Source organism: Leiobunum rupestre, chromosome 1 (assembly GCF_980474605.1).
Source record: "Leiobunum rupestre chromosome 1, qqLeiRupe1.1.hap1, whole genome shotgun sequence".
In the NCBI taxonomy this organism is placed as follows: domain Eukaryota; kingdom Metazoa; phylum Arthropoda; class Arachnida; order Opiliones; family Sclerosomatidae; genus Leiobunum; species Leiobunum rupestre.
Window position 1 is genome coordinate 70,571,250 of NC_143384.1, and position 24,382 is coordinate 70,595,631.

At 33.1% G+C, this 24,382-nt stretch overlaps 1 protein-coding gene across 2 annotated transcripts in view; it reads right to left on the bottom strand.

Moving 5' to 3' along the window:
- The window catches only part of LOC149966229 (dynein axonemal heavy chain 3-like), a 31,646-nt gene extending 8,056 nt beyond the window's left edge, over positions 1-23,590 (bottom strand). The window contains exons 1-55 of one of the 2 annotated variants that reach the window (XM_090181089.1): positions 23,389-23,590; positions 23,091-23,316; positions 22,936-22,996; positions 22,660-22,786; positions 19,965-20,154; positions 18,421-18,496; positions 18,237-18,356; positions 17,166-17,291; positions 16,564-16,768; positions 16,304-16,486; positions 16,071-16,210; positions 15,896-16,001; positions 15,647-15,825; positions 15,493-15,586; positions 15,350-15,440; positions 15,092-15,282; positions 14,798-15,029; positions 14,479-14,690; positions 14,137-14,228; positions 13,775-14,060; positions 13,357-13,482; positions 12,938-13,276; positions 12,578-12,781; positions 11,595-11,709; positions 10,927-11,525; positions 10,776-10,867; positions 10,151-10,352; positions 9,932-10,084; positions 9,507-9,738; positions 9,310-9,440; positions 9,021-9,152; positions 8,706-8,963; positions 8,362-8,643; positions 8,140-8,297; positions 7,994-8,074; positions 7,619-7,802; positions 7,364-7,549; positions 7,065-7,291; positions 6,881-6,994; positions 5,708-5,803; positions 5,509-5,636; positions 5,325-5,449; positions 4,376-4,561; positions 4,140-4,307; positions 3,941-4,074; positions 3,745-3,871; positions 3,518-3,676; positions 3,284-3,451; positions 2,533-2,644; positions 1,891-2,471; positions 1,615-1,816; positions 1,177-1,513; positions 953-1,109; positions 645-887; positions 421-581 (exon numbers count right to left, since the gene is read on the bottom strand). In XM_090181089.1, the coding sequence (XP_090037215.1) occupies positions 421-581; positions 645-887; positions 953-1,109; positions 1,177-1,513; positions 1,615-1,816; positions 1,891-2,471; positions 2,533-2,644; positions 3,284-3,451; positions 3,518-3,676; positions 3,745-3,871; positions 3,941-4,074; positions 4,140-4,307; positions 4,376-4,561; positions 5,325-5,449; positions 5,509-5,636; positions 5,708-5,803; positions 6,881-6,994; positions 7,065-7,291; positions 7,364-7,549; positions 7,619-7,802; positions 7,994-8,074; positions 8,140-8,297; positions 8,362-8,643; positions 8,706-8,963; positions 9,021-9,152; positions 9,310-9,440; positions 9,507-9,738; positions 9,932-10,084; positions 10,151-10,352; positions 10,776-10,867; positions 10,927-11,525; positions 11,595-11,709; positions 12,578-12,781; positions 12,938-13,276; positions 13,357-13,482; positions 13,775-14,060; positions 14,137-14,228; positions 14,479-14,690; positions 14,798-15,029; positions 15,092-15,282; positions 15,350-15,440; positions 15,493-15,586; positions 15,647-15,825; positions 15,896-16,001; positions 16,071-16,210; positions 16,304-16,486; positions 16,564-16,768; positions 17,166-17,291; positions 18,237-18,356; positions 18,421-18,496; positions 19,965-20,154; positions 22,660-22,786; positions 22,936-22,996; positions 23,091-23,304 (9,824 nt within the window). In that variant the 5' untranslated portion in view covers positions 23,305-23,316; positions 23,389-23,590. The remainder of the gene's footprint in view (positions 1-420; positions 582-644; positions 888-952; positions 1,110-1,176; positions 1,514-1,614; positions 1,817-1,890; positions 2,472-2,532; positions 2,645-3,283; positions 3,452-3,517; positions 3,677-3,744; positions 3,872-3,940; positions 4,075-4,139; positions 4,308-4,375; positions 4,562-5,324; positions 5,450-5,508; positions 5,637-5,707; positions 5,804-6,880; positions 6,995-7,064; positions 7,292-7,363; positions 7,550-7,618; positions 7,803-7,993; positions 8,075-8,139; positions 8,298-8,361; positions 8,644-8,705; positions 8,964-9,020; positions 9,153-9,309; positions 9,441-9,506; positions 9,739-9,931; positions 10,085-10,150; positions 10,353-10,775; positions 10,868-10,926; positions 11,526-11,594; positions 11,710-12,577; positions 12,782-12,937; positions 13,277-13,356; positions 13,483-13,774; positions 14,061-14,136; positions 14,229-14,478; positions 14,691-14,797; positions 15,030-15,091; positions 15,283-15,349; positions 15,441-15,492; positions 15,587-15,646; positions 15,826-15,895; positions 16,002-16,070; positions 16,211-16,303; positions 16,487-16,563; positions 16,769-17,165; positions 17,292-18,236; positions 18,357-18,420; positions 18,497-19,964; positions 20,155-22,659; positions 22,787-22,935; positions 22,997-23,090; positions 23,317-23,388) is intronic. The other variant, XM_090181096.1, reaches the window with a different exon arrangement.
- Between the last annotated feature and the right edge of the window lie 792 nt (positions 23,591-24,382).

Consider the following 24,382-nt stretch of genomic DNA (forward strand, 5'->3'; position numbering starts at 1 on the left):
TAATTTAATAGTTTTAGAAAGTAACCAAAAAGAATTTCCCTTTCGCTATCAGGGTTCATACAGTACACCGAAAACTAATTTGTTTTATTTCCGTGTTTTTCTCTGATATTTCCAGATAGGGATGCTAACTGCCATTGTTAATTAGGGTACCTTTATTATAGTCCTTAGATAAAACATTATAAATTTTCACAAATTTCCCTGATTTATATACTGAGTATTTGTAGTTTCTCATTTTTTTATATTTCCAGGTTTTCACTGTATTACACATTTGTATGACCCTGGGCATTTTCTTAAGAAACATATTTTAGTAAGCAGGAGAAACCTGAAAAGGTACATGTTGCATGCAAATAAATTAAGACTATAGGGAGGGTAGAAAATAATACCTCAAAATTATTTTATATTCTTCTGATAAAAACATACCTTCCTCTCAAAATGCCTATACATAATAAAAACGAGAAAAGAAGCTTGTCCTTTTCAAACAACGATCGGCATATATTACGATAAATTAATTCGGTGAAATGCAAATTCAAAAATTCAATTCTTTGCTCTAAAATATCAGATTTTCGGCTTTTGTCAATTGCCTACAGAAGCAAAAAACAATAAATCAGCATATTAAACTAAAAAAGACTTAATATTCTACGCACCAAAATGTAAAGATTCAAAAACCAGTTTAGAGAATATTGATACATTGGATCAATGTTTGCTAAATCGGATATACAAAAAAATAAAACAGAAGAGTGAAATGCTACTGGTCTATAACCATTGCGCGTTTGATCAATTTCAAGCTCGGTGGCAGCAGCAATTTCTTGTTTAGCAGTTATTTCCTGAGATAATACTTTAGACGAAGATAAAACTTTAATAGCGGTTTCATCTTCTAAGATATTTCCCTTAAATGGTGTATCGTATTTTTAATAAACTCAAATTGACAAAAAATTAACAAATTCAACCATACATGAGAAGCAGAAAGAACATAAAGGATTTTATCCTCCAATTCTTTCAGCTGTTTTTTATTATCTGCACCTTCCAGAATAAGTTCATTCTTTTTCTGTTCCAATTCAGGTTTTTCTTTTGCCGCTACAATACCCAAGAGTTGATCTTCAAGACCCAACCTCAAAAATAACAACATATATTAGTAAAGTAGTTCGGATTACATTAGTCATGCAATATTTTAATTACGGTGTAATCATAAAGTTCAAAAGCGTCACTTTAACAGAAAATTCTGGTAGATAGTGTGGATTCCTAAGTCTTGTTGTCATAAACAGTCTGAATTTATCAGATATTTCAACTGAATTTTCACCCAGGCGAATATACTCTATTCCACCCTTCTTAGAAGTTTGTTTCAATAGCAATGGTTCCAAAATTGGATCTATTTCTTCGCCTACATTTTCAATAAGCACTGGAAGACCAAACTGAAGAGCATTTTCTAATGTGCGCAGGAAGTTTGAGTCGGTTAGTTTCATTACAACCAAATTATTTGGTCTTTCAGTGTTTTTAATCCATTTGTTAGCTTGGCCTAATTTAAAGGTGAAACTAATGAAGCAATTTCAAAAGGTGAAAAACCACCAGGTGTATGTATTGGAATACTGGAACCAATGCAAAGTTGTAAGGTCTTACCTTGAGGATCTATCATTAGAGGCCAACGTCTAGCAAAACTAATTGAAATAGCATTATCTACGGAAAAGGTGTCTACTGGCAAACCATTGATCTGCCATTCACGAATTTTTACTGGTTCTCCAAGAGTTGTAATCAAAGTATATGATGAAGTATAAGGCACTTTGAAATCTTGGCAGTAAGTCATCCACAAATTTAAACATTCCTAAATATTTATAAAGTATGACTTATACATCAACTAAAGAGAAGAATATGATTTAGGTTAACTTGATTCTCTACCTGTCTATAGTCAATAGTAAAAGGTGCCAAGTATGCGGCATAACCAGAGGAAAGCAAAACATCTCCCACAGTGTTGTTAAACTGTTCTTGCAAAGAAGCCGCAGCTTCACTCCAACGATCTTTTTCACCACCCAATCCACCAATTAACCTCTCAGCTCTCTCTAATTTCTTAGAACACAAGTCAATACTATCCTCCAGTTCTTTCTTCTTCCGAGTCATAGCGGCAAATTCATCATTAAGGGCTTGAAGTTTATCTGTCACCTCTTGCAACTGTTTTTTCTTCTCAACCAAACGTTTCATTTGAGTGCCTAATTCATGTTCAGCTCCAGCTAGCTTGGCTTTCTTAGGAGCCACAACTTTAGCAACTCTATCATACACATCAATAGCACGAACCCATCGACAAAGTCCCTCACAAGCGAATGAAACATTCTTGATGACATTGGGATCAAATTCAGGATTCTGAATATAGTTTTCCCTAACTTTCTTGACAACTGGTTGCGGAATATTATCCTTATCATAAGTTCGCAGACTATCGAGGAATTTCAGGTCACCAAGCATTTTTTGGGCTGGAACCCAATAATCTGCATGGGAAAAATTAGTTATTGCAAATGCAAATAACTAATGGAAACTATGTCTAAATACCTTCAGTTACTTTTCCCATTACACCAGCACCAGGTTCCGATTTCCTTTCAGGTTTGATGCCCTTCATGATGCAGATGGCTTCAAGCACTAATTTTACACCTCCCGGTGGATGCTAAGTTTAAAGCAAGTGATGCAAGTAAAAAATGTGTTAACGTGTGTTTTTGTTTACTACAAAATAAAATAGCTTTTTGCAAAAAATTAAAATGCAAGTAAAATTTAAAACTTTTAATTAAGATTCTTATCGAAGCTTTCAAGCTTAAAATTAGAAAAACAATCAATGCAAAGCACTGATAGTAGTTATTAAATGCCTCTTGAGCTATATAGTTCAGAGTGATTTGGAAATTGGAGTTAAAGTGAATCAAATAACATTTGCCAATTTTGAAGGAAAACAAATGTTCACAATTCGAATGATGGTTTCTGAAGTGATTACATTTGTTGACTGGATTTGTTGAAGAAATCATTTTTATCACGTTATATTCGACCTAATACATGCAGTCGTATACCAGTATTATATTTTATTGTAAATTTTAGAAATTGTACTCTTGCATGCACAGTATTTTATTCACTAAACAATGCTAATTTCACAGTGCCACTCCAATCTGAGTCCACATAGTTTAATGTAAAACCACCATTTAACCCGTATTATTATGTAGCAACTACAAATATTTGCAAACATGTGAAAAATCTACTAGCACAATTCTAAAGTGGCAATATATGTATCAATCGTTAGTGTTATTTGAAAATTATTTACTTTCATAGATTTTATAACTGTAATATCTTGCTGCTTTAGAGTATTAAGCGCAGAAATGGCACTTTCAAGAGCTGGAATGGCTTCAGCTAAATCTTTAGCACATTCGTCTTTAATGCCTTGAGCAGCAGCTGCAGCTTTGTTGGCAACCGCTTCATCAGCTGCGACTACCTAATGAAATAACCCCAAAATTAAAAATAATCTAAAGGAAATTTGTCCTGTTCTTCATCACAATACCTCTTTTCTTGCCTCAACTTCTACAGTTTCCTGCTCAATTTTTATCATAAGCCTTTCAGTTTCAGCTGAAGTTCGAATCAGCTCAGGTTGAAGAGCGGTTAACTCATCTTGCATAACTGCAACTTGAGAGGATGCAAATTCTAGTTTCTCCAAACCAACCTATAAACCAGATTATATGTTGCAAATATTTTATCAATGAACTTTAGCCACAGAAACAAGGAACATACCACGTATCTGCTCCTCAATGTTAGCAACTCTTGTTGCTTCTTCACCAAAATCTCTTTAAATGTTAAGATAAGTTCCAGATAGGAAGTAGGAGTTATGTAATTGTGCCTTCTGAGTTCATTGTAGTACCTTACGTTTTTAAAAAAAGCATTACACACTTAAAATCATACATATGAAAGTAAAAAATGTATTATTTACTTATCAGCCATCTCAGAAGCATTTTTGTGAAAATATTTGCACGCCATTACACATTTGTCACGATTAGTATCTTCCAATGACACATCTGTTAATAGTTTTCTAGCTACCATTTCTAAAGCATCATCGGGCCAGGCCTTTTTTCAGAAACTTAAATATATCAAGGCTCAGAAAAATAACGCCTAATTAAAGATACACATACCTGAAACCAATCAATGGTACAACAGTTAATCAAAGACGGAAACATTCGTAATCGATTCCGAAATGCAGCTCCAATTGGACTCATAGTTAAAACCAAATGCAAGTTTTGTTTTATTCGTTCAATAAAGAAATTGTAAAGAGCAACTGGTGTTGTGTCAACTTTCTTTCCCTGAATATAATTATTACACTTCTAGCTACAGCTTAAAATTGAAATTTTAATTTAAGTAGAAAACTTACAGAATCTTTTGCAGCAACTTGCATTTTCTCTAGAATATCAGCTCTTTCTTCAGCAGCATATAAATTGGGAACGTCTCCAGTGTTCAAAATCATGTTTATGTTTTCAATGAAAGATTCATCTTTAATTTGATTATCCGTAAATAAAAATACAGTTTGACGACCCTCAGCTCCTGCTTTCATTAAAACCTGTGAAATGTTGAGCATTAAAAAATCTACTACAGCAAACAGTAAAAATTAATTTCAATAATCATTGAATTTGGAGACCAAAATATGTATGTGAAAATTGTGTTGAAAATATTGTAAAAAAGCAAAGTGTAGCGGTTTTAGAGAGAAAATCAAATACATTTTTGTGGTGTTTGGTTCCAAATATAAATTCTTCTGCAAAAGTGATTTATCTAGCGTTACTCAAAAACTATTTGGTTCCAAATATAAATTATTCTGCAAAGGTGTTTCCTCTAGCATTACTCAAAAACTGTTTGGTTGCAAATATAAATTTCTTCTGCAAAGGTGTTTCCTCTAGCGTTACTCAAAAAATGTGTCTTACGAAAATTTTAAATTTGTTAACTGTGCTCCTGTTCTGATGCCAGCTAGCATTGTTACGTAGTGAAAACACAAAAATACTGAAATTAAAGTTCCTATTTTGGGAAAAATAAATTAAGATTTATTTATGAATTCTACCATACCCAGAAGTTTGTAATAAATCCCCTTAAAAACTTAAGGATGTGCACATTAGAAAAGAAAAAAATTGGGAAATAAAAAAGATTTGTCAGCTTGTGTATGAAAAAAACAATTTAAGAAGCAAATTATGCCAAAAATATTTATGCACCCCCAAAACAAAATAAAAAAGCACTTTCAATCATAATAATGAACATGAATTTTAGAGACACTCAGAAAACGTCCATAATCATTCAAACAAACATTTGCTGCAGCAAAGATATGAATGTCTAACCCTTTTTAAATCATCTCTCCACTCACTGACAGTATAGCTTTTGGTAATTTCAATTTGAAAAAGTTCATAGTTATTCATGTAAGTTGCGAGCTTAGCAGTACTTTGTCTACCACTACCACCAATACCTAAAAAAAAATTGTGACAAATAGAAAATTATGTTACAATAGCCTTAAAATTCACCTACCAATTAGTAGTAGATGGCCACTGTCTTGTTTCAAAACACGACAAATTCTTGAAATATGCTCAATCGCGAAACGGAACATGACCAATGACATGGGTGTTTTACTAATCTGATTATAATCATTCAAATACCTAATTCGGTAATAGTAATAGATAACCAGTGATTAATGTTAGAAGTTTTTCACTAACAAAATTTTACGCACCTTTCCATTACTAAATTAAGTTGATCTAAATCGCTAACTTCATCATAAACGTTCTTATCAGAGTCATAAGTCATATAATCTCCAAAAAAGAGATTTCTAGAAATACATACAGTTGTAGTCTTTTTATAAGTTTTCCTAACACGATTTGGTGTTATAAAGTGGCACTTTTTGTAATGTTTTAAGAACCTAAAACCTTATTCTGAAAGCACTCTTTACTGTGTTTCCATCATCAAAAAATTTAATACATGACTGGGAGAGGGTTTTTATTTCAAACGACCCCTTACCAAAAAATAAGTGGGATTTCAGTTTGTATTTAGTTTGTATACACATTATTAGTTGATATTAACTGGGTAATAAGTAGGCTCAAGTTGTCACCCTATTTCAAGTTACTAGTTGAAGGGGTAATAAGTTTTTATTCAGTTGGTAGGAAAATACTTCTTTTGCTAAGTTTGTAATTAGATGGTTTTTAGTAGTCAGGAAATTACATATTCTTAAGTTGGTTTTTAGATGTTTTCCTAGTAGGATTGAAGTTGCTTTCAAGTAGTTAAATGTAAATGTTGATTGTGGTTTGGTTAAAAATAAGTTGATTAATAAAGACGATTTAAGTTATTTTTTAGTAGGCATTTGTCCCAAAGTGGTTTTTAGCCAACTTATTTTTTGGTAAGGGACATGTCTCCATTTAAGTTACATACTTTTCCATCAAATCAACAATTTCAGTTTTAGATCTAAAAGTAAATTTATTTAAAACATATCAACAGCTAGCATATATTGGCTCATGCGTGTCATAGGAAAATTCAATTGGATAAGAAAAATTAATAGAAATTCAGCTAAACTCAAGAGGCTCGATTTTAGCACTAAAAAAAATTAATTTAACAAATGCAACCGGAAAATGTGTAATTACATGGAGTGTCATGTGTTTTTGAGTTTAAAAAATCTTTTCACATGATCAATTATTTTTATCATTTATTACAAAACTGGATATATATATATATATATACATATATAATAGTTTTCAATAAAAAGTGCCCATTTAAAACCACTATAGTGTAAGGAACATTCATCAGGTGTTTGGAATGAGTATCTGCTTTGTTAATAAACTTAAGAGGATCCGTATAAAAATTATTTTATTAATATAATCAGGTATTTAATGTTTAGGCAATGAGTTAACATTACCTAACATGGTCAGAGTTAAACTCCTGTCCCTTGGACAAATGTCCTAAGATCCCTTCCACGGTTAGCCCAAAGTTTTTCTTAGTCGTTTGTTCAACCATTGAGTGAAACACCCCTCTACATACAGAAACAAAATTTATTTACTTTATGATATTCAAAGCAATTGTATAAACAAAATTCAACTAACCTATCTTCATCATCAACTAAACGATCACCAAAAACCCTGTAAATCTCATGAGTCCATAATCTCAATAGCTTTTCGCTGGATTCTATATGAGTGCTAGGCACTAGCAAAAGTCCCCATATCACACGTGCAAAATCACGGAGATTGAAGACATAATGACTTTTGACTGGAGTGGGCAAGAAGTTTGTAATAGCACTTTTGTAAATATCTTTAGTAGCCTCAACTAAACACTGTTAATACATTTTTCAATAAGTTTAAACATTTTGAATATTAAAAATATTTTAATACACTAGGCCAAGTACCTTTCCCAATGGTACAATAGTAGATGGAAACCCCTGGCCAAAGTGCCAATCAACAATTGATGAAAATATTTTTGTAAGGGTATGATCGTCAAAGGCATCAATTGCTAAAACATTCATATGCCTGCTGAAGCGGCCTGTGATATCATTGCGTCCACCTCCGGGTGCACCCATGGCAGCTATTAAAAACTAACAGATCCAAAATAAAAATTTTATACTTGACAAAAAAACATTAAGAATCCATTGTGAAAAACATACTACATCAACTATGTCAATTCTGGTGTTATCTTTCTTATCATACCAATGACCATGATCAAGCCATTGTCGAAGAAGTTCTAACGGAGGTTGGGCACCATATGTTTCTTTGGATGGCATACTTATATCATCGATAAATATAACTCCTTTTCGACCCATACTAGGCCCAAAAACGCCTTTGCGGCGCCTGTATACAATTAAAATATCAGATTTCCTACCATTTCTCTTTTACAAAACACTCATTTAAGAGAAAAATTTTCATTTCAAAAATTTGTTCTATTGCTCCAAATATAAAAGCATGAAGAATATGCATCAGTTGACAAACTTCAGTAGGTTATTCAAACTAAAATTTTTCTCAGTATTCAATTTGAAGCCAACCTATCAAGTTTTGACATAATAATATCTTGAGTTTGAGAAGCCGTAGTTCTTGCAGAAAAATTTAAACAGTTTGATACATATCTGCATTGCAAAATGACATATAATTAATTCCATAAATTTATTTATCAAATATACTTTCACCATACTTCTCTTTGGGCAAATTATTTATAAAATTATTGGTAATGATCGATTTCCCAGTACCAGTTGGACCAACAATTAAAAGTGGAAATTCGTGATGGACAAATGTATCTAGAAAATAACGCTGCCTGACTGTTTCATCAGTTGGTATTATAAGCTCATTAACCTATCGAGTGAAAATGTAGTTAAAACTATACAACATGAAAATTATAACAATAAAAAATATTCACCCTCAAGTCAGGGTAAAGCACAAATTCATTCTGATTAACTGCATCCATCCATCTCCTCCAATCCCCATTACGACCATACATAAAATCATACACCAAACCAGATTCTGGAAACAAATGGTTTTTGCTCAAACGAAAACTTTTAGGTCTAGGATGGTTCTCAAAAGAACCAAGAGTTAATTTTCGGAAGAATAAATCAAATTTCTGGCGATTATCCCAATCCATTACGCCGCCGAATGACCAGACCATCCCAAACAGAAACAAACCCTGCAAAAATTCTGCTATCTGAAAAATGTAAGCTCAAATTGTGGTTGCAGTTCCTAGAAGTTGAAATTTTGAAATACTACTTGAGATGGTGGAAGTTTTTCAAGAGAAGCTCTCTTCTCCTCAACCATGTTTTCAATGAGGCAAAGGTAGAGCTTCATTAAGGATTTGGTTACGTGTAAATCTGATAATTTTATGAAAGTAGTGCAGCTGCTCGATAAAAAGTCCAAACAAGGTGGAATTAACCAATCAAATAGCTCTCCGATCATTTTACATTGTTCAGGTTTAATTTCAGGTGGTAAAGTTGTTAGATAGGAAAGTTTCAATGTTTTCCATCCAAGCTGCATATAATTAATAGATCAGCTTTTAGACCAAACAACATTTATTCTCTAATGTACCTGATGGGGTTCCATGTAAATCATACCACAACGTGAGACAGTTGCAGGAGAAACTTGCTCTAAATCAGCTGGTTCAAATATGATATTCATTTTTTGATTCATTTTAATGATTTCTCCACTCATTAGACATAGCTAAATCAAATAATTTAATACTTTCATTACTTAGTACCTCAATCAAGAAGTGAAAGCTAATCAAAATATCTTGTGTCCAAGAAGTTCAGATGTTATATAGCTTATAAACTCATGCTGCTATCAGCTAACCAACAAATATTCAAAATGAAACAATAACCTTTCGATTATCGTCAAGAACTGTGTTGAGGTTCTCAACCCACACAGCATCAACAGGACCATCAAAAACTATCCATTTACGATCTTGGCTTGTACTGTTCGCAAATTCCCTAAATGTTGTTGCTAAAACGCCTATCATATTTAAATGATTTAGTACTGGTATTACCACAATAAATATTTGATAAGTTAAAATACAACCATCAGACCACTCGTGAGACACAGCATCAAAAGAACCATAAAGTTGGCCCATGGTAAGAGCTTTGGGGTTTATAACCCGGAAAATAACTCTGTTTTCCTCAGTGTCAACATCATCTTCAGACGCACTTAAAGCTGTTAAAGTTTCTGCCAATACTTGATAAGCTGTAGTTTTCCCTCCCATTGGCTCTCCAACAATCATAAGCCCATGACGCACCAATATTGTTTCATAAATCTTTAATTTTTAGAACAATAAAGGGATTAAGTGAATGCTCGAGAGCAAATAGCAGTGTAAGGAGGTATAGACAGTCTTGTATTCTAAAGAAGGCTTAATATTTCTATTATATGAGCAGAAAATAGAAAAATGTGTAATATGTTTTAAAAATTTCAGAATGGTGCCAAAAGTGTGTTAATAAGTAATAGCCAACTTGAATAATTTTCTCTATCATCCAATCTATGGACTGAAGATTTCTTTTGTCCATAATTTCAAAAAGTTTAGATTGTATTGAGATATATTCTGGCTTTCGAGACAAAACTGATGGAAAAAGATCAGAAACAATGCCTTCGAACAGAGGAACATCCTAGAAAATGATTTTGAAACTTAATTTTGTAACAATACAATGAATTATTACATTGCAATGCATTACCTGGGCTAAAAATTTTGGTAAATTTACATCTTTTATGGCCCATAGAATAAGAATTTCTTCAATTTCATTTGGAAATTTTAATTTTAAATTTCCTGCAGCTGTTAGAACTGACTTAACAGCCCTCATGCCATAGTCGTAGTGTTGTTGGGATGAGAGTTGCTCTGAACAAAGACGGTAAGTAGCAACAATTTTGCCAGCCAAACTATAATTTTGAATTTTGATAAAACCCTCTACAATTACTATGAGAACCTTGACAGCTAGTGCTTTAGGACCATACATAAAGACAACTGTCTACATCATGAATATATCTAGCTATGAATATCCAACCCTACGATATAGCCCTTCTATCATGTCAATTTGATTTGGGTGGCAACTTTCGAGACCAGTGACGCGTTTTCAGCCAATCAGGAGACTGAAGGAAATGACGGCATGCTCCTCACTCGGTCGGAGCAGACATTATTGATCACGTGACTAGATAAGCCCAACCCAAATTTTAGCGAGAGGTTAGAGAGGCTATTGCTATTGTATATTCATAGCTAGATATATTCATGTGTACATTAAATACTCTACAATTCGACAATTTTATAACAAGAACTAGGCTTCTATAGATAATTTCTCAACTAACCTTCTGGCATCAACAAAGCCCATAGAATAAAGTGATATTTCAGTAATCAAAGCATAATCTGGCACCATCATAGCAACAGTTCTAAACAAAATCTACAAAGTATAGGAAATATGAAGGCAAACTTAGTGATTATAGCCCATTTGCATCATACTTTCAAATTATCTGGAAGTTCTTGTCTTCCGGCATAACCTGGATTCATAGTTATGAAAATCGCACAGGTGGTGTTCAATTTAACATCAGTACCTTCAAAAAAAAATCTATCGACTCTAGATGCAACTGCTTGTTGAATACAATGTATCTGCTGCGCCAAAACGGACAGAACCTCAAGTTCTATTCGGTTGAACTCATCAAAGCAAGCCCATGCACCAGCTTGTGTTAGGCCTTTGAAAAATTTGCCCATGGACTTATAATCCAGTCCTTCGGAACAATTGAAAACAACGCATTGTTTAGCGACAGCTTTTGCAAGATCCTTGCATGTTTCCGTTTTCCCAGTCCCTGCTGGACCTTCAGGAGCTCCTCCAAGAGTTAGTTTTAAAGCCCCCATTAATGTGCGAAAACAACGATCAGTCAAAGGTGTAATGACCAAACGGTTGGAATTTCCCAAATATTCAAACCCATAGTCAACATCAGTGGTTATCATTCGAACTAAAACTTTATCTTTTTCCAAATAATATCGCATTTGACTTATCCAATGGAAATCACCAACATCAGAAACCTTGTTTCTTTCCAATTCAACTACAACATCTCTTGCTGTGATTTCACAAAGCAAAATTATCAATTGAAAAACTGGAATTACAACCAAAAAAATTGGTACTTTACCATGGACATCCATAACGATTAGAGCTTCTAAGGTAATTCTCCTTCCTTGGTCAAGCTGTCCTCTAACTAATTTTACAATATCTTTGATTTGTTTGTTGCTTTTTGCGATATAGTCCTGAAATAATGATGACTGCTATAACTTTTAGTATTAAAATTACCCAGTGCCAATGGAAACCCATAAAAAATGTCCTCCCACAAATTGACAGTTCTTATAAATTCAAATAAAAGATAGATCGGAATCATTTGGATATAATTTTAATCAGACAGTAAAAACGGAAATTAAAACATCCATAAATAAAAAAATCCCCCAATTTATTTTGCTCCATTCAGCTTCAAATGCTCCATTTCAATTTAAAAGAGAGTTAGGATATCCCTTACAATTTTTTAATCAAAATGAAATTTTTTTCTAAGAGACCGGCAGGGTGACCAGGGAAAGAATTTGAAAATTTTATAGGAAAAATAGGAATTTTAGAGGCAAAACAGGAAAATATAGGAAATAAAATGAGCGAATTATAGGAAAATATAGGACACTAAAAGGGAAAAATAATAAGGTAATTATTGCATATTGGTATGCTTTGACTTGAATCACCTAGAATATAATATTGATAATTTTTTGTACACTGCTTTCTTGTATTATTGGATCACTTAGCGGATTTACAAAGCCCGTAAATTTCAAGATTTTGTGCGAAAGTGGCCGGCAGTGTTTCCACTAGATGTTCTATGACACATACCAAAAAAAATTTTCATTTTCAAGACTGAAATTATAGGAAAATAGGTGAAAATAAAGAAATTTATAGGAAGGCAAGTCTGGGCACCCTGGGCCTGGCACTAGGCTAGAAACACCAATTTACATGTTTTTATACGAGGATAGACAGCTTGCTTGACTATTGTACTTAAAAGTTTTAGAAATAACTTTGACAAACTTTAAAGTTTTTTTTATAAACAACTCATTAGCACATAATTTGTTAGATAAAAATTAATACCTTTAGCTTATGATTCTGGATAGCATCGATAACTTGTGCAGTCCACTGAATAGCACTTACGCACAAGACAATTTGTCCAGGCCACTTTTGCACCCACTTCATTCTGGAAATTTCATTGTAATCCACCAACGATTCTTTTATAATGGACTTCAAGCAAGAAACCATTTCTAATTCCACATCGGAAAGCCATTTTTCTACCATGCCCTACGAACAAAATGTAAACAAAAAACTATTTAAAACTCAATGTAATAAAAACGACTGTACAAAAAAAAACAAAAAATGCAAAATAATAAATAAAATTACAAAATATATGGAAAAGGCAAAAAAATTCAAAACTCTGGAAAAAATTTAAAAACTAACTGATGCTTCAGTTGGTCGAATATCCTGATTGAACTCTACTTCTTCACCTTCAGCACTAATCATTGAGACAATTCTTAAATCCTCTGTAAATTTCAAACGTGCAATTCCTTCAAAACACTTTTTTAAGTGAGGTTGGACTCTCAATGGATCCTTGGTCTCCGACAAAATTTCTAACAATTCATCATTTGATAAGAAAAAAAATCGAGGAAAGTAAATACGCTTCTTTTCCAAATATTCATTCAACCCTTTTTGAATTTCTTCTAACAAGGTGTTAGAATCTTCCAGCAAATTTAGTAAATTAGGTTGATTGGTAGCGACTAATATATGCGGGTCACTAACCTGATGTTGGTTATGAAAATAAAATTAAGATTAAGATTAAAAAATTACTCTTAGTTAAGATATGAGAGGAACAAACTAACAGCAGTTGATGTAATTTTCCGCCATGTATTATCAACATTTAAGAATTTTGTTCCTTCTTCTGGCATTTGTTTCATTATGTCCTCGGAGCTAAATATTGGCTCTAAATAGAGCCAGGTCGCTTGGCACTAAAAACGGTATTTTTGTCAAAATGTGTGTAAATTGTTTCACTTTATGATTTGCAAAAAGATAAAAAATGCAAAGAAAAGTGTGGAAAATTTTACATAAATGGAAAAAAGAGTGTCATAGGAAAAGTTTCACAAAATGTAAAAAACTACGTAACAGGTTGAAAAAAAATGACAATTGAAAAAGTGGCAATGTGATAAATATTTTATCCATTGAAAGATGTGCCAAATTATAGGAGAAAAAGTTGAAAAACGAGAAATCAAATGTTGATGGGAAAATGCCATTTTGCGTTACCTTCAACCAAGCATCAAGTATATCTTGAACAGCCATTAGTTTTTCTTCCCATTCTCGTACTTCATCCTCAAAGGGCTTTATAAAAGGAGATGCCCGCATAGTTTGAACTTTTAAAGTATGCTCATCCAGCAACGCCTGAACATCTTCAACAGCAGAGAGTATCGAAACCCCAGTTTCACGATACTTAATAAATTCAAAACTAACGTCATGCCACTCATTTTTCATTTTTTCCAATGACTTTTCAAGTGAATACTCTTTACTGGCAGTAACTGCAACATCCTCAAGCCTGAATTTAAAATGACTTGTGTATCCAAAAATGTAAAAGGTTGCTGAGCAATAATGTCACAAGAAAACAAACTAACTTTTGGAGATGTCCAGGAATTCCCAAATTTATCATGTCACTAAGTGAACAATCCACGCTTGGAACATTTTCTAAGCCCATGATATTACTTATCTACAATATTTGACATAAAAATCTTCAAAAACCGAAACAAAACCTCACTAAATGAAAAGAGACTTAAATCGGTTATAAAATTCACAATTTATTTATTTAAAAATGCCTGAAGAAGGAGGAAGAGTTCCTCCGAAACGTTGGATTATTAAATAAATAAATTGTGAATTTTAAAACCGTTTTAAGTCTCTTTTCATTTAGTTTTCACAATGTGCTTCTCTTCACTTCTAAAACCTCACTAAATAACACTAACATCTTCCCAATGGCGGTCTCTTAATCCAGGATTACAAACAATAGACAATACAGGAAGATACTGTTTAAATTCCTCAATGGATGACTTCAAACCTTCTGCAACTCTTCGAGGTGAGGGCTGATCAGAAAATGATTTGCTTAAACGAAAAACAGTGCGACCCATCGATTCAATATCTTCGCGAATATCATCAGCATTCAATCCTCCAATTGGACCTAATTTGACATTATTTTTCATAGTGAACAGAGGAAATATTGGATGCAATTAAAAATGAATTAAAGTGTGAAATGGTGTAGAAATATTTTTATAATGTCACAAATACCTTGAAACCATCGCCTATATTTGCTGTCAAAATCTTTCTGCATATGCCATAAAATATCATACGGCTCCTTTTGATGAACCAAAGCTGCCAACAACGGAAAAGGAGATTGCTCCCAACCAAGTAGCTTCTGTTCATGATTTATTCCATCTAATTCTTTCTTCACTTCAACTAAATCATCAGTAAGATTTTCTAGTTGTAATACATTAGCCTTAGCTTCCTCTATTAGTGTACCCTTTTTCAAAACAAATGGACACAATAAATAAGAATATTGGTTGGGTGTTTGATACAAAATACCTCCTTCTTTCTAAATAAGTTAATAGATGCTTTCAAATCTTCTAATCGTTTCTCAAACACCACAACACGAGCTTGGAGTTCATCCTCAACTTGATCGCGTTTGGATGTAGTTCTAATACGTGCCAGTTCAAATACAGTTTTAATGTCATCAGGCCAATTAAATGCACGCTTGTTTAATTGAACATCTTCAACTGAATTTGAAACATGTAAATTTCTATCATCCTCAAATTTTAAATGACCTTAAATTATTACGAGTACCTGTAATAGTGGCATATTCAGCCAGAAACAGAACTCTGCGAGTGGCTTGCTTGATTTCATCTTTCAGATCATAAATTTTTACATCTGTACACTAACAAAAGAATATTAGAACTTTAAAATATATACATTCGTGCTATATTTACGTGTTTAAGGTAATCGGAGAGTTCAACTAACTCCTCAGTTGTAAATGGAATTTTACTTAAACTATCAGACATTTCTTCAAATTCCGAGCAAATTCTATTTCAATATTTGAATTAGAGAATGCTTGAATTTTTAGCGAAACATGAAATAACTAACTCCCGGTTTTTTGTTCGATTCTCCTCCATTTTAGCCAACACCACATTTTCACGCAATTGATTAATGATTTCACACAGTGAAGCTTTTAATTCCTCGCAATCCAAGCTGACAAAGTTGAGGGGAATATTTTTTTTTCTAAGGGTGACTTCACGTTTCAGAGATATTAAGCTATCCAAGTTCTTGTCACAAAAGAAAATATGTAAGTATTTTAAGAGAGACACCACTCTACAGTTGAATTTAAGCTCATACTTCACTAAAGTCTGAAACATCTGGGTTCAATTTTAATAGTTGTTCAACTTCTTGGCCAACATTGCCATTAAACAAATTAATGTAGCAATCGTATGTTGACAAATATCTGTTGGCAGAAAGTATCAACTTTCAGGTAACAAACAACCTCTAAGAAGCTAATATTACGAGCATTTACTTTTGAGGCCCAATGACATTGACCTCCACAATCTCAGCGGATCTTTTTAAGAAATATTTTACTTCCCAGTCATTAATTCCCATAGTATGAAGGTACATGGTGGGATCATTAGCCATTTCAGGAAAGAGAGATTTTTCAACCTTAGGTTAAAATTAAAAGCTCTTATTAATTATTTTCAACATAAAATACTCTTAAAGCATTTTAAAAGTCTTATAGCATTAAAGTTAATTTACCCTAGGCACAGAGTGTCCAACTTCAACAATACTTTCTAAGCATGTTTGGATAATTTTATGCAATTCCCCTTCATTGGGACTAAATGTCAAAGTGTGATCTTCATTCTCGATGGCTTTCACTCGCAACAAGGGTGTTTGTAAGAAGCCAAAGTCAACATAAACATCTCCAAAATCATTACCAACCTTGTATTTGAAATAACTTAAGTTAATACAGCAGTGTAAATTGTAAAACTATAAACCTGCTTGACACAATTTCTCACTACAAATTTTTCCATAAAAGTCAGCCAAGACTTCAAACTTCTCAAAATGAGAAACCGTAATTGTTGACACATGACACAAGCCACTGTGGAGTAAAACCGTTCAACTCTGTAAAGCGAATCTGCGGGGGCTGGATTCAACATTGGTACTAAATTCTTCCAGTCATCTTTGCGGTCAATCAAAAGTTGTGCGCATTTTGGAACCCATCTATTTTGTAAAAGTTACACCATAAGACTATCAAGGCCCCCTAAGTTTGAATTGGGCATAAAGGCCCATTTATTCAGCACTAGACAGGCATTTGAGAAATAAAAATTGAATCTACGCTACCTGGCGGAGAAAAATAGATAATTCTGCCAACCCCCCTCCCCCCTCAACCCTACCACCTATACTACCTCTTGCGAACCGGTAGCATGCATTGGGGGATTTGTGGATTTGTTTCAATTTGTAACCACCAGGTGGATTTATGTAGCCAGTTTGGCCAGTCATTATATTCTAACGTTGAGATCCCATTCGTTTCAAACTTAGGGGGGGGGGGCTTAATAGTCTTATGGATACACAGGTGTATACTGGTGACTTGAATTAGTTTGCATTTAGTTTTTGTTACATTTTCTCTACTAGATCTCGAGCACTTTGGCACTGTTCTTTTACAAATTCTAAAAAGGCATCTGGGGTAATTGGAAAACTTGAGCTCATAAGATGATTGACATCAGGAAATGTAAAATTTGAAAACCTGTAAGAAGTTTCCCATAAACACTACATTTAAGGTAACCAGAATATTCTATGTACTGATACATTACAATTTGCAATCTTTGAGCTTAAATTGATAATTAATTTTTGAACTTGCTGTCAAGATGACTAAACATGAGTTACATAACTTATTATTATTGATTTGTGTTATTATTCTGCTAATACACATTATAAATTAGAAGTTATTCAAATATGAGTAGAAATATTTTTAAGAACAAAAAAATTAAAACCCCAATTACAATAGGAATGCCATACTTGGGTTCAAAATCAGTGTTAAAATGAACAAATATATACTTCATTTAATCTCAAATATTTTGTAACAAATTCATACAGCTATTTAATTTTTGAAATAATAGAAAATATATAATAATAATAATAAATGTATTTAATTAAAGTGTAACAAAATAGCGTGTTTATAGGAATTCGCTATTTTCAAGTTGTAACCAGTATCCAATTCTAATTATAAATAATTACTCCGAATTGAACGATACCAACGGTTTACATGTTATTTTGTTCAGAACCCATTTCCACTTAGGCTTATTGTAACTAGGATTCACAATTAACTTACTCTTATTGAATATTTAGAAAAGGTTTTTTAATAATTTATTGTATATACAATATAGTCGAGGCCGTCGACTTGTAATTGAGACAACCCGGACATTAAAAAGAAAATCAAACTTTTAAATTGTTCAGAAAAATACCCCGATCGTTCGAAGTATCAGAGAAGAGAGAAATTAGTCTAACCCCTATTATCTATTAAACAAAACAAAAAAAAGGAAAAGAACGTCACATGACTTCTAACAAAATAAACTTTCGAAGAGGCGAGTTTGCAACGGAACGGGCGACATATGGTGGAGGTCGCCTGAACCGTTGCAAAGTGATTGCAAATTTTCAATTTATCAGAACCCTATATTGTAAAAAAACATACGTAGAGTCCCAGACTCTTTGTAATGCTGGAATTGTGGGACTACATGTGAATAAAACATTTTTCAGACTTTTCTTATTTCTAGTAACAGTTTCATGCCATGGGACTGGTGCACGGATTATTCTACAGCGAAATAAGAAGACTTTAATCAGGTATTTTATAGTATTAATTCTTTAAGAGCACTAACCGTGTTTCAAATGATTCAGGTTTCCAATCTATATCCAAGCGTTCTTTTTCATTGGCATTCAATATTATGTAGTCAACTAGTTTAAAATTTAGGGAAGCAGCAAAAATATATTTCACAAATATTTAAATAAAAATGTAGCAAAACAATTGAGATCCAATAATATAACTTACAATAAGAACAGCAATTTACTTTTATATACAGATTTTTATTCAAACCCTTTAAATTTCCTTATAATTAAATATATTCTTTAATTCAGTAAATGGATACATTGAAGTATGTACTGGGTTAGAGATTTAGGCAATAGTTAACAATAGCTCCAGCACTTTTGTATTTTTGCGATATTTTCTGGAAAAGGATGTAGAATGAGTGCGGAACCTGAGGCAGTAATTGTTTTTGCGGGAATGCCCTGTAATTTAGTTACAACCAAAATGTGGTGTGAAAATGTGTTACCTACTTTTTTGGGTTGGCGACAATGATTTTATTTAATGGTACTATGGCTAAGAGACACGTCAAGTTTTGGCTTGAGTAGGATGGTCAGAGGTAGGCAAAGGATTTTATCCCTGGGCCTTCTAAGAAAAGAGTAACTGAGTTGCTTTTGCTCAGAGTGATTACGAGCCTACTCTTATGTCACGGCCAGCTAAATAGACAACTGCATCTGATTGGTATCAGTGAGAGTGCATGGTGTGTCTTGCAGAGGAGTAAACTTCCTCACATGCCCTTTGTGTCTGTGATATTTATGCGGCTCAAAGGTTGGAGCATCCTGGTATGTACAGGCAAATGTTGCGCGTCATTTCGGAGACAGGGCTATTCCATGTCTAAAAGGCTAGGGCTGCACAATAGACCTCTGGTCGAAGTGCTAGGTGGAGCTTGACGAAACAACCCAATCCCTAATAAGAGAGGCTGAGTAATTAAAAAGTAGTTAACTGCAAATAGGCCTAATTGAATCATTTTGATTTTATCAAAATCATTAAACCAGACTGATTCACAAAGACTTTAAATATATTTGTAACACAACCACTAGTATTATTGTTATTTTAGGGGTTTCACTTTCCAGTTACCAGTAGAGTGTCTTAATTCTGGGTAAAGTTTTATAAATTTACTATTTTCCACATTTAAGTACCAGTTTGGGCCACCATGTGATACATAACCACACAGAGGACAAAAATAATAGCCATTATTATATTATGAATTTTTTTAAAGGAAATGCAACCACCAGAGGAATTAGGGGGAAATTCCCCCTCCTAGCGAGACCCAAATTATAGCAGCACCTATTACAGATTTTAGTAGAAGCTACTGTAGTGTAGAAGTTAATTCCTATAAACTTGAAAAGACGGATTTTGTCAACGAGTGCCGGCAAAGTCTCATAATGAGAGTGATTCTGTGGTGGACTAGATTTTCAATTAATACTTATTTCTCTCGACCCTATTTACTGTTCCCGAATCAGTTACAGCACTGTTTTTTGGCATTATATTAATGAATCTCAAATTCCAAATTACTATTCTGATGATTATAAAACCATGTAATATCAATTAAGCACATCCTACTTATACTTCTTTTCAGATTAAAAATATAATCTTCATCAATCTCCTGATTCGCAATAGAGAGGATCTTTTTATAATCTGGTACAGACTTCAATTTGTCACTCAAAAGCAAAAGAATTGCGGAGTAGAATGTTTCTGGTAATGGAGGAAGCAGGCTCTCGTCAATTTCAGATTTGACGTAATGCCAGTATCTCTGCAAACCCACAGAATCTATAAGCATTATAAATTCACCTTTGATTTTGGGCAATGGAAGCGCAACATTAAACTTGAGTTTGAATTATCAAAGCTTTTTCCGTGGCTCTAGCTAGTTACATTATGGAACTTCGATGATAAATTATAAAACCACCTGCCAACCTCTTTCTTCACATTTGTCAGTTCTACGTATCATATTTGAACATAACAAACCAAAGTCAACAAATCTTGGATCCCTCTGCATGAGGTCATGCAAAATTTGGAGAAGTGCTCGAAATTGACTAATTCTTAAACCGGAACGTGTTTCCTTTCAATTATTCTTAAAAATGTAAGCTGTGCATGAAAAAATAATCTTTACTAACCAGAACGATACGAGGAAAAACTTTTAAGAAACAAAATGGAGTTCCAGTCCATTTCAAGCACTGTTTAGACCAAATTTAATTAGCGAAATAAACTAATTAAATTACATTAGTTCAGGGTGACCATTGAAATTTATCAGTGAAATATAGGAAGAAAATTGGGGGAAAAAAGGAAAATATAGGAAGAAATTTGGGGGGAAATAAGGAAGAATTAGGAGAAAATTAATTATACAATAAGAGAAAACGGCTGTCAAAATTATTTAAAGGGGGAATAACATTCAAAATAAAGTTGATAACTGATAGAAATAGACAAAAACTATCGGCAAACAGTGTTGGAAATAAGTATCTTTAAAAACTAGGGCAATATGAAGACTTCTAAGGGTAAAATATCAACTATTTTAATTTCTTCAGACGTTTGAGTTAAAATATAGGGTATTATAGGAAATTTAATGAAATTATAGAAGGAAAGACGTTAAATTATAGGAAAAAATAGGAAATATAGTTTAATAACTAGCTTAACAGTTATTTTAAAATCTCCAATAGTGGGACAAAAACAGCCAAGAATTAGTTACAAATCCCAAATACTGCTTGTAGCGGCCATCTTATTTGTTTACACAAACAAGGAGACTACCCGAGGTGTAACTCATCGATTTTGTTTAAATTCCGGGATTAAGTAGACCTTCATGTAACTTAAAAAACCCCAATGCGATGGGCTTTAGTTTTACCATGGCAACCGAAAACGTTTTTGACAACTAAGACCCAATTTACAGTACCTGATCAATCTGCCCAAATTTAGACATATAATATGAATTTACCCAATTTACCTGAATTTAGATATTTATAGTTAATTTACCCATTTCAATTTAGATTTTTACCCAAATTAATTCAGCTTTATCGACCAGAATAACCCTAAGACTAATTTTTATCCAAATCTAAAAAGGTAGGGTGGAAAATTCCAAAACATTTGGTCGATTTGTCGTGGAATGACCCCAAATTTAGAAGTTTACCAAAATTTAGATATTTACCCGAATTCAGATATTTACCGAAATTAAAATACCCATTTTTAAATACTTACTCAAATTTAAAGTCTTACCTAAATTCAATTTAAGTATTTACCAAATTTAGATATTTACCAAAATTTACATACTTACCCGAATTAAAATATTTACACAAATTATTACTCAAATTTAAATAATTATCAAAATTTAAATATTTACCAAAATTAGATATTTAACACAAATTAGATATTTAACACAAATTAGATATTTAACACAAATTAGATATTTAACACAAATTAGATATTTACCCAAAATTAGATATTTAACACAAATTAGATATTTACCCAAATTTAGATATTCTCCCAAAATTAGATATTCTCCCAAAATTAGATATTTACCCAAATTTAACCACCTTTGTTTTAAAAAAAATTCATAAGGGAGGACCTTTAGAATCTTCGATTTTGCCATGATAATTTACATAGAGAAATATAATATTTTAGTTGTCAAAACCATTTTCGGTTGCCATAGTAAAACTAACCATTGCCTTTTTTCCCTTTGGGGTTTTTTTTAAGTTACATGAAGGTCTACTTAATCCCTGAATTTAAACAAAATCGATGAGTTACACCTCGGGTAGTCTTCTTGAAAGTGGATGTTCTTCAATTTCAGAGTACAATAAGAAGTTTGGTACAAGGGGCTAACCATTTCTAGCAGATCTGTACACCAATTACAGGCACATGAAAATTAGTACAGCCATCAGCAATGCTACATCTGTAATCAGTTACATAATTATTTTAGTACAGTCGAAGTTACAGGGTTGTACACCGATTACAAGGAGTCATCCATTCCTTGATCTAATCCTTCAACATCATTTTACTTCAGGTCTGCCATTTTATATTAACTGTATTTGGTACAGCTTGCATATAATTGTAGGCTTGGTAAATAAAAATTTAATTTAAGAGCCTAATTTAAGGAGGTGCTTTTATACCATTTTTTAAACCCCTCCACGAGTTAAAAACTCCTCCTACGAGATAGAGTGCAAATCTTACATTTAAAATTATATAACATACTAGTATTTTGCTTTAACAAAAGGATTCAGTTTAAAAAATGTTACCCTTCCACTTCACAAAAGCAAAAGAAAGATCAACATACATCTTGTGATTTGTCATCAGCTTTTGATTCTTCAGCAGTTACTCTTCTAAATTTTGAAGATGTATATTTTTTCTGGGTTATTGGGCTTAAGGGAGGACTAGCCTTGGAGTCCACAGCAACTTTTTTTCTTCATAAAGATATAAAAACGTTTACTATCGAGTTGGGAATCTTTGAATGGACCAAATTCTCACTACCAACATTCATGTTTATAAAACAAAAACCCAAACTTGATGCAGAAAATGGTCCCATTTTTGGTAGTTACAATTTTAAATATACCTATTTTTGAACAAGTCATTTCGTGAACGTTTAAGACCTTTACTATTAGAGACATTTCTTTCTGTTATGCACGCAGCAAGTAAATAATCAACTCATCAACTTCAAAACAAACCTCTAGGCCCTTACACTAAATTAATAGTGCATTGAAAACTTACTTTTCAAGCCAGAAAATGTTATGGTCTTTGGAAATGGTCTTCGACATAGCTCTGATATTCGTAGTTTCAGTGCTGTAGGAGTGTAATGGCTTCCAATGCATTCTGAAGTTGTCCAAGCATAAAACTGCTGCATGTATGGCGCCAACCTCGTCCAAGAATGTTCTTGGAGTAGAGGGGGATAATAAGTGTAAGCCTTTGACCCACAAACATCCATTTTTATCAGATACTGCAAAATAATAAAATAAAAAGTATGTTGTCATTTAAATAATACTTTAATTGTGTATTTAATAATGCATACCTTAAAATGTGTAGTTGAATTCTGACAGTAAACTAAACATTTTGTAAATATTGGTATGGATAGAAATCACCCATACTCTCGATCAATTTTGAATATGACGATTCTGTGTGGTGGCGCTAGTTGCCATAGGAACAAATATTATTGATCTAGCCGGACGCCATCGCCATCTAGTCGGGGACTCGAGCTACTTCTTCGCTGCGAGATGGAATGTACACCCTTCTCTCTAGGGGTGTTGTGTTTGTTGCTCCTAGCTTCTCTCCTCCAAGGTACACCAATATTAAGGTTAAGCGGTGCCTAATTTTATCATAAATAGGCGCTTAAATAAAACATCTTCCCAGAAATTGCCAAGAAGTAATATTTCCGACAGCCAGGACTCATAAGTTATTATTTATATAGTGCTTGTTGAAATATTAGAAAGCTGGAAACTTTATCGAATTGACGGATTTTGAAATGACGTTTTAGCGCGCGACACTACAGGTACATGTCTTGGGCACACAGCCTTCTTTGCGTGCTTTTTTGACCATAACATGTAGAGGTATTTTCACGCGCAATATGAATTTTAAAAGCCGTAAATTTAACATCGGTTTTTTGCTAAGCCTTAACATGCCAAAATAGTTACCTGGTTAAAAGGAAACACTTGTTGTTTATTTATTTATTTATTTATTTATATAATTGCTCAATAAGCATACAGTAGTGCAAAAGCAGCAGCAAAAGTAATATGTTTAGTTCTAAAGGAATGAGTTTTCATCTTTTTCCGAATCCAAAAGATAATTTTATACGAAATGAATTAACTCTGCCTCCATGAGAAGCTTTAAAATTGCCCGGTATTATAAGAATATTACCAAGAATGTATTTATTTATACTCAGGGAGAATGAATATGTCAAGATTAATTTTAGCGTTTCTCCAATTCCACCCGTTGGGGCCCCCGGTATGCTCCTCCGCTTTAATAAAATCAAATAATACTGCAATCTCATTGGTTCTTAAAAATTACGT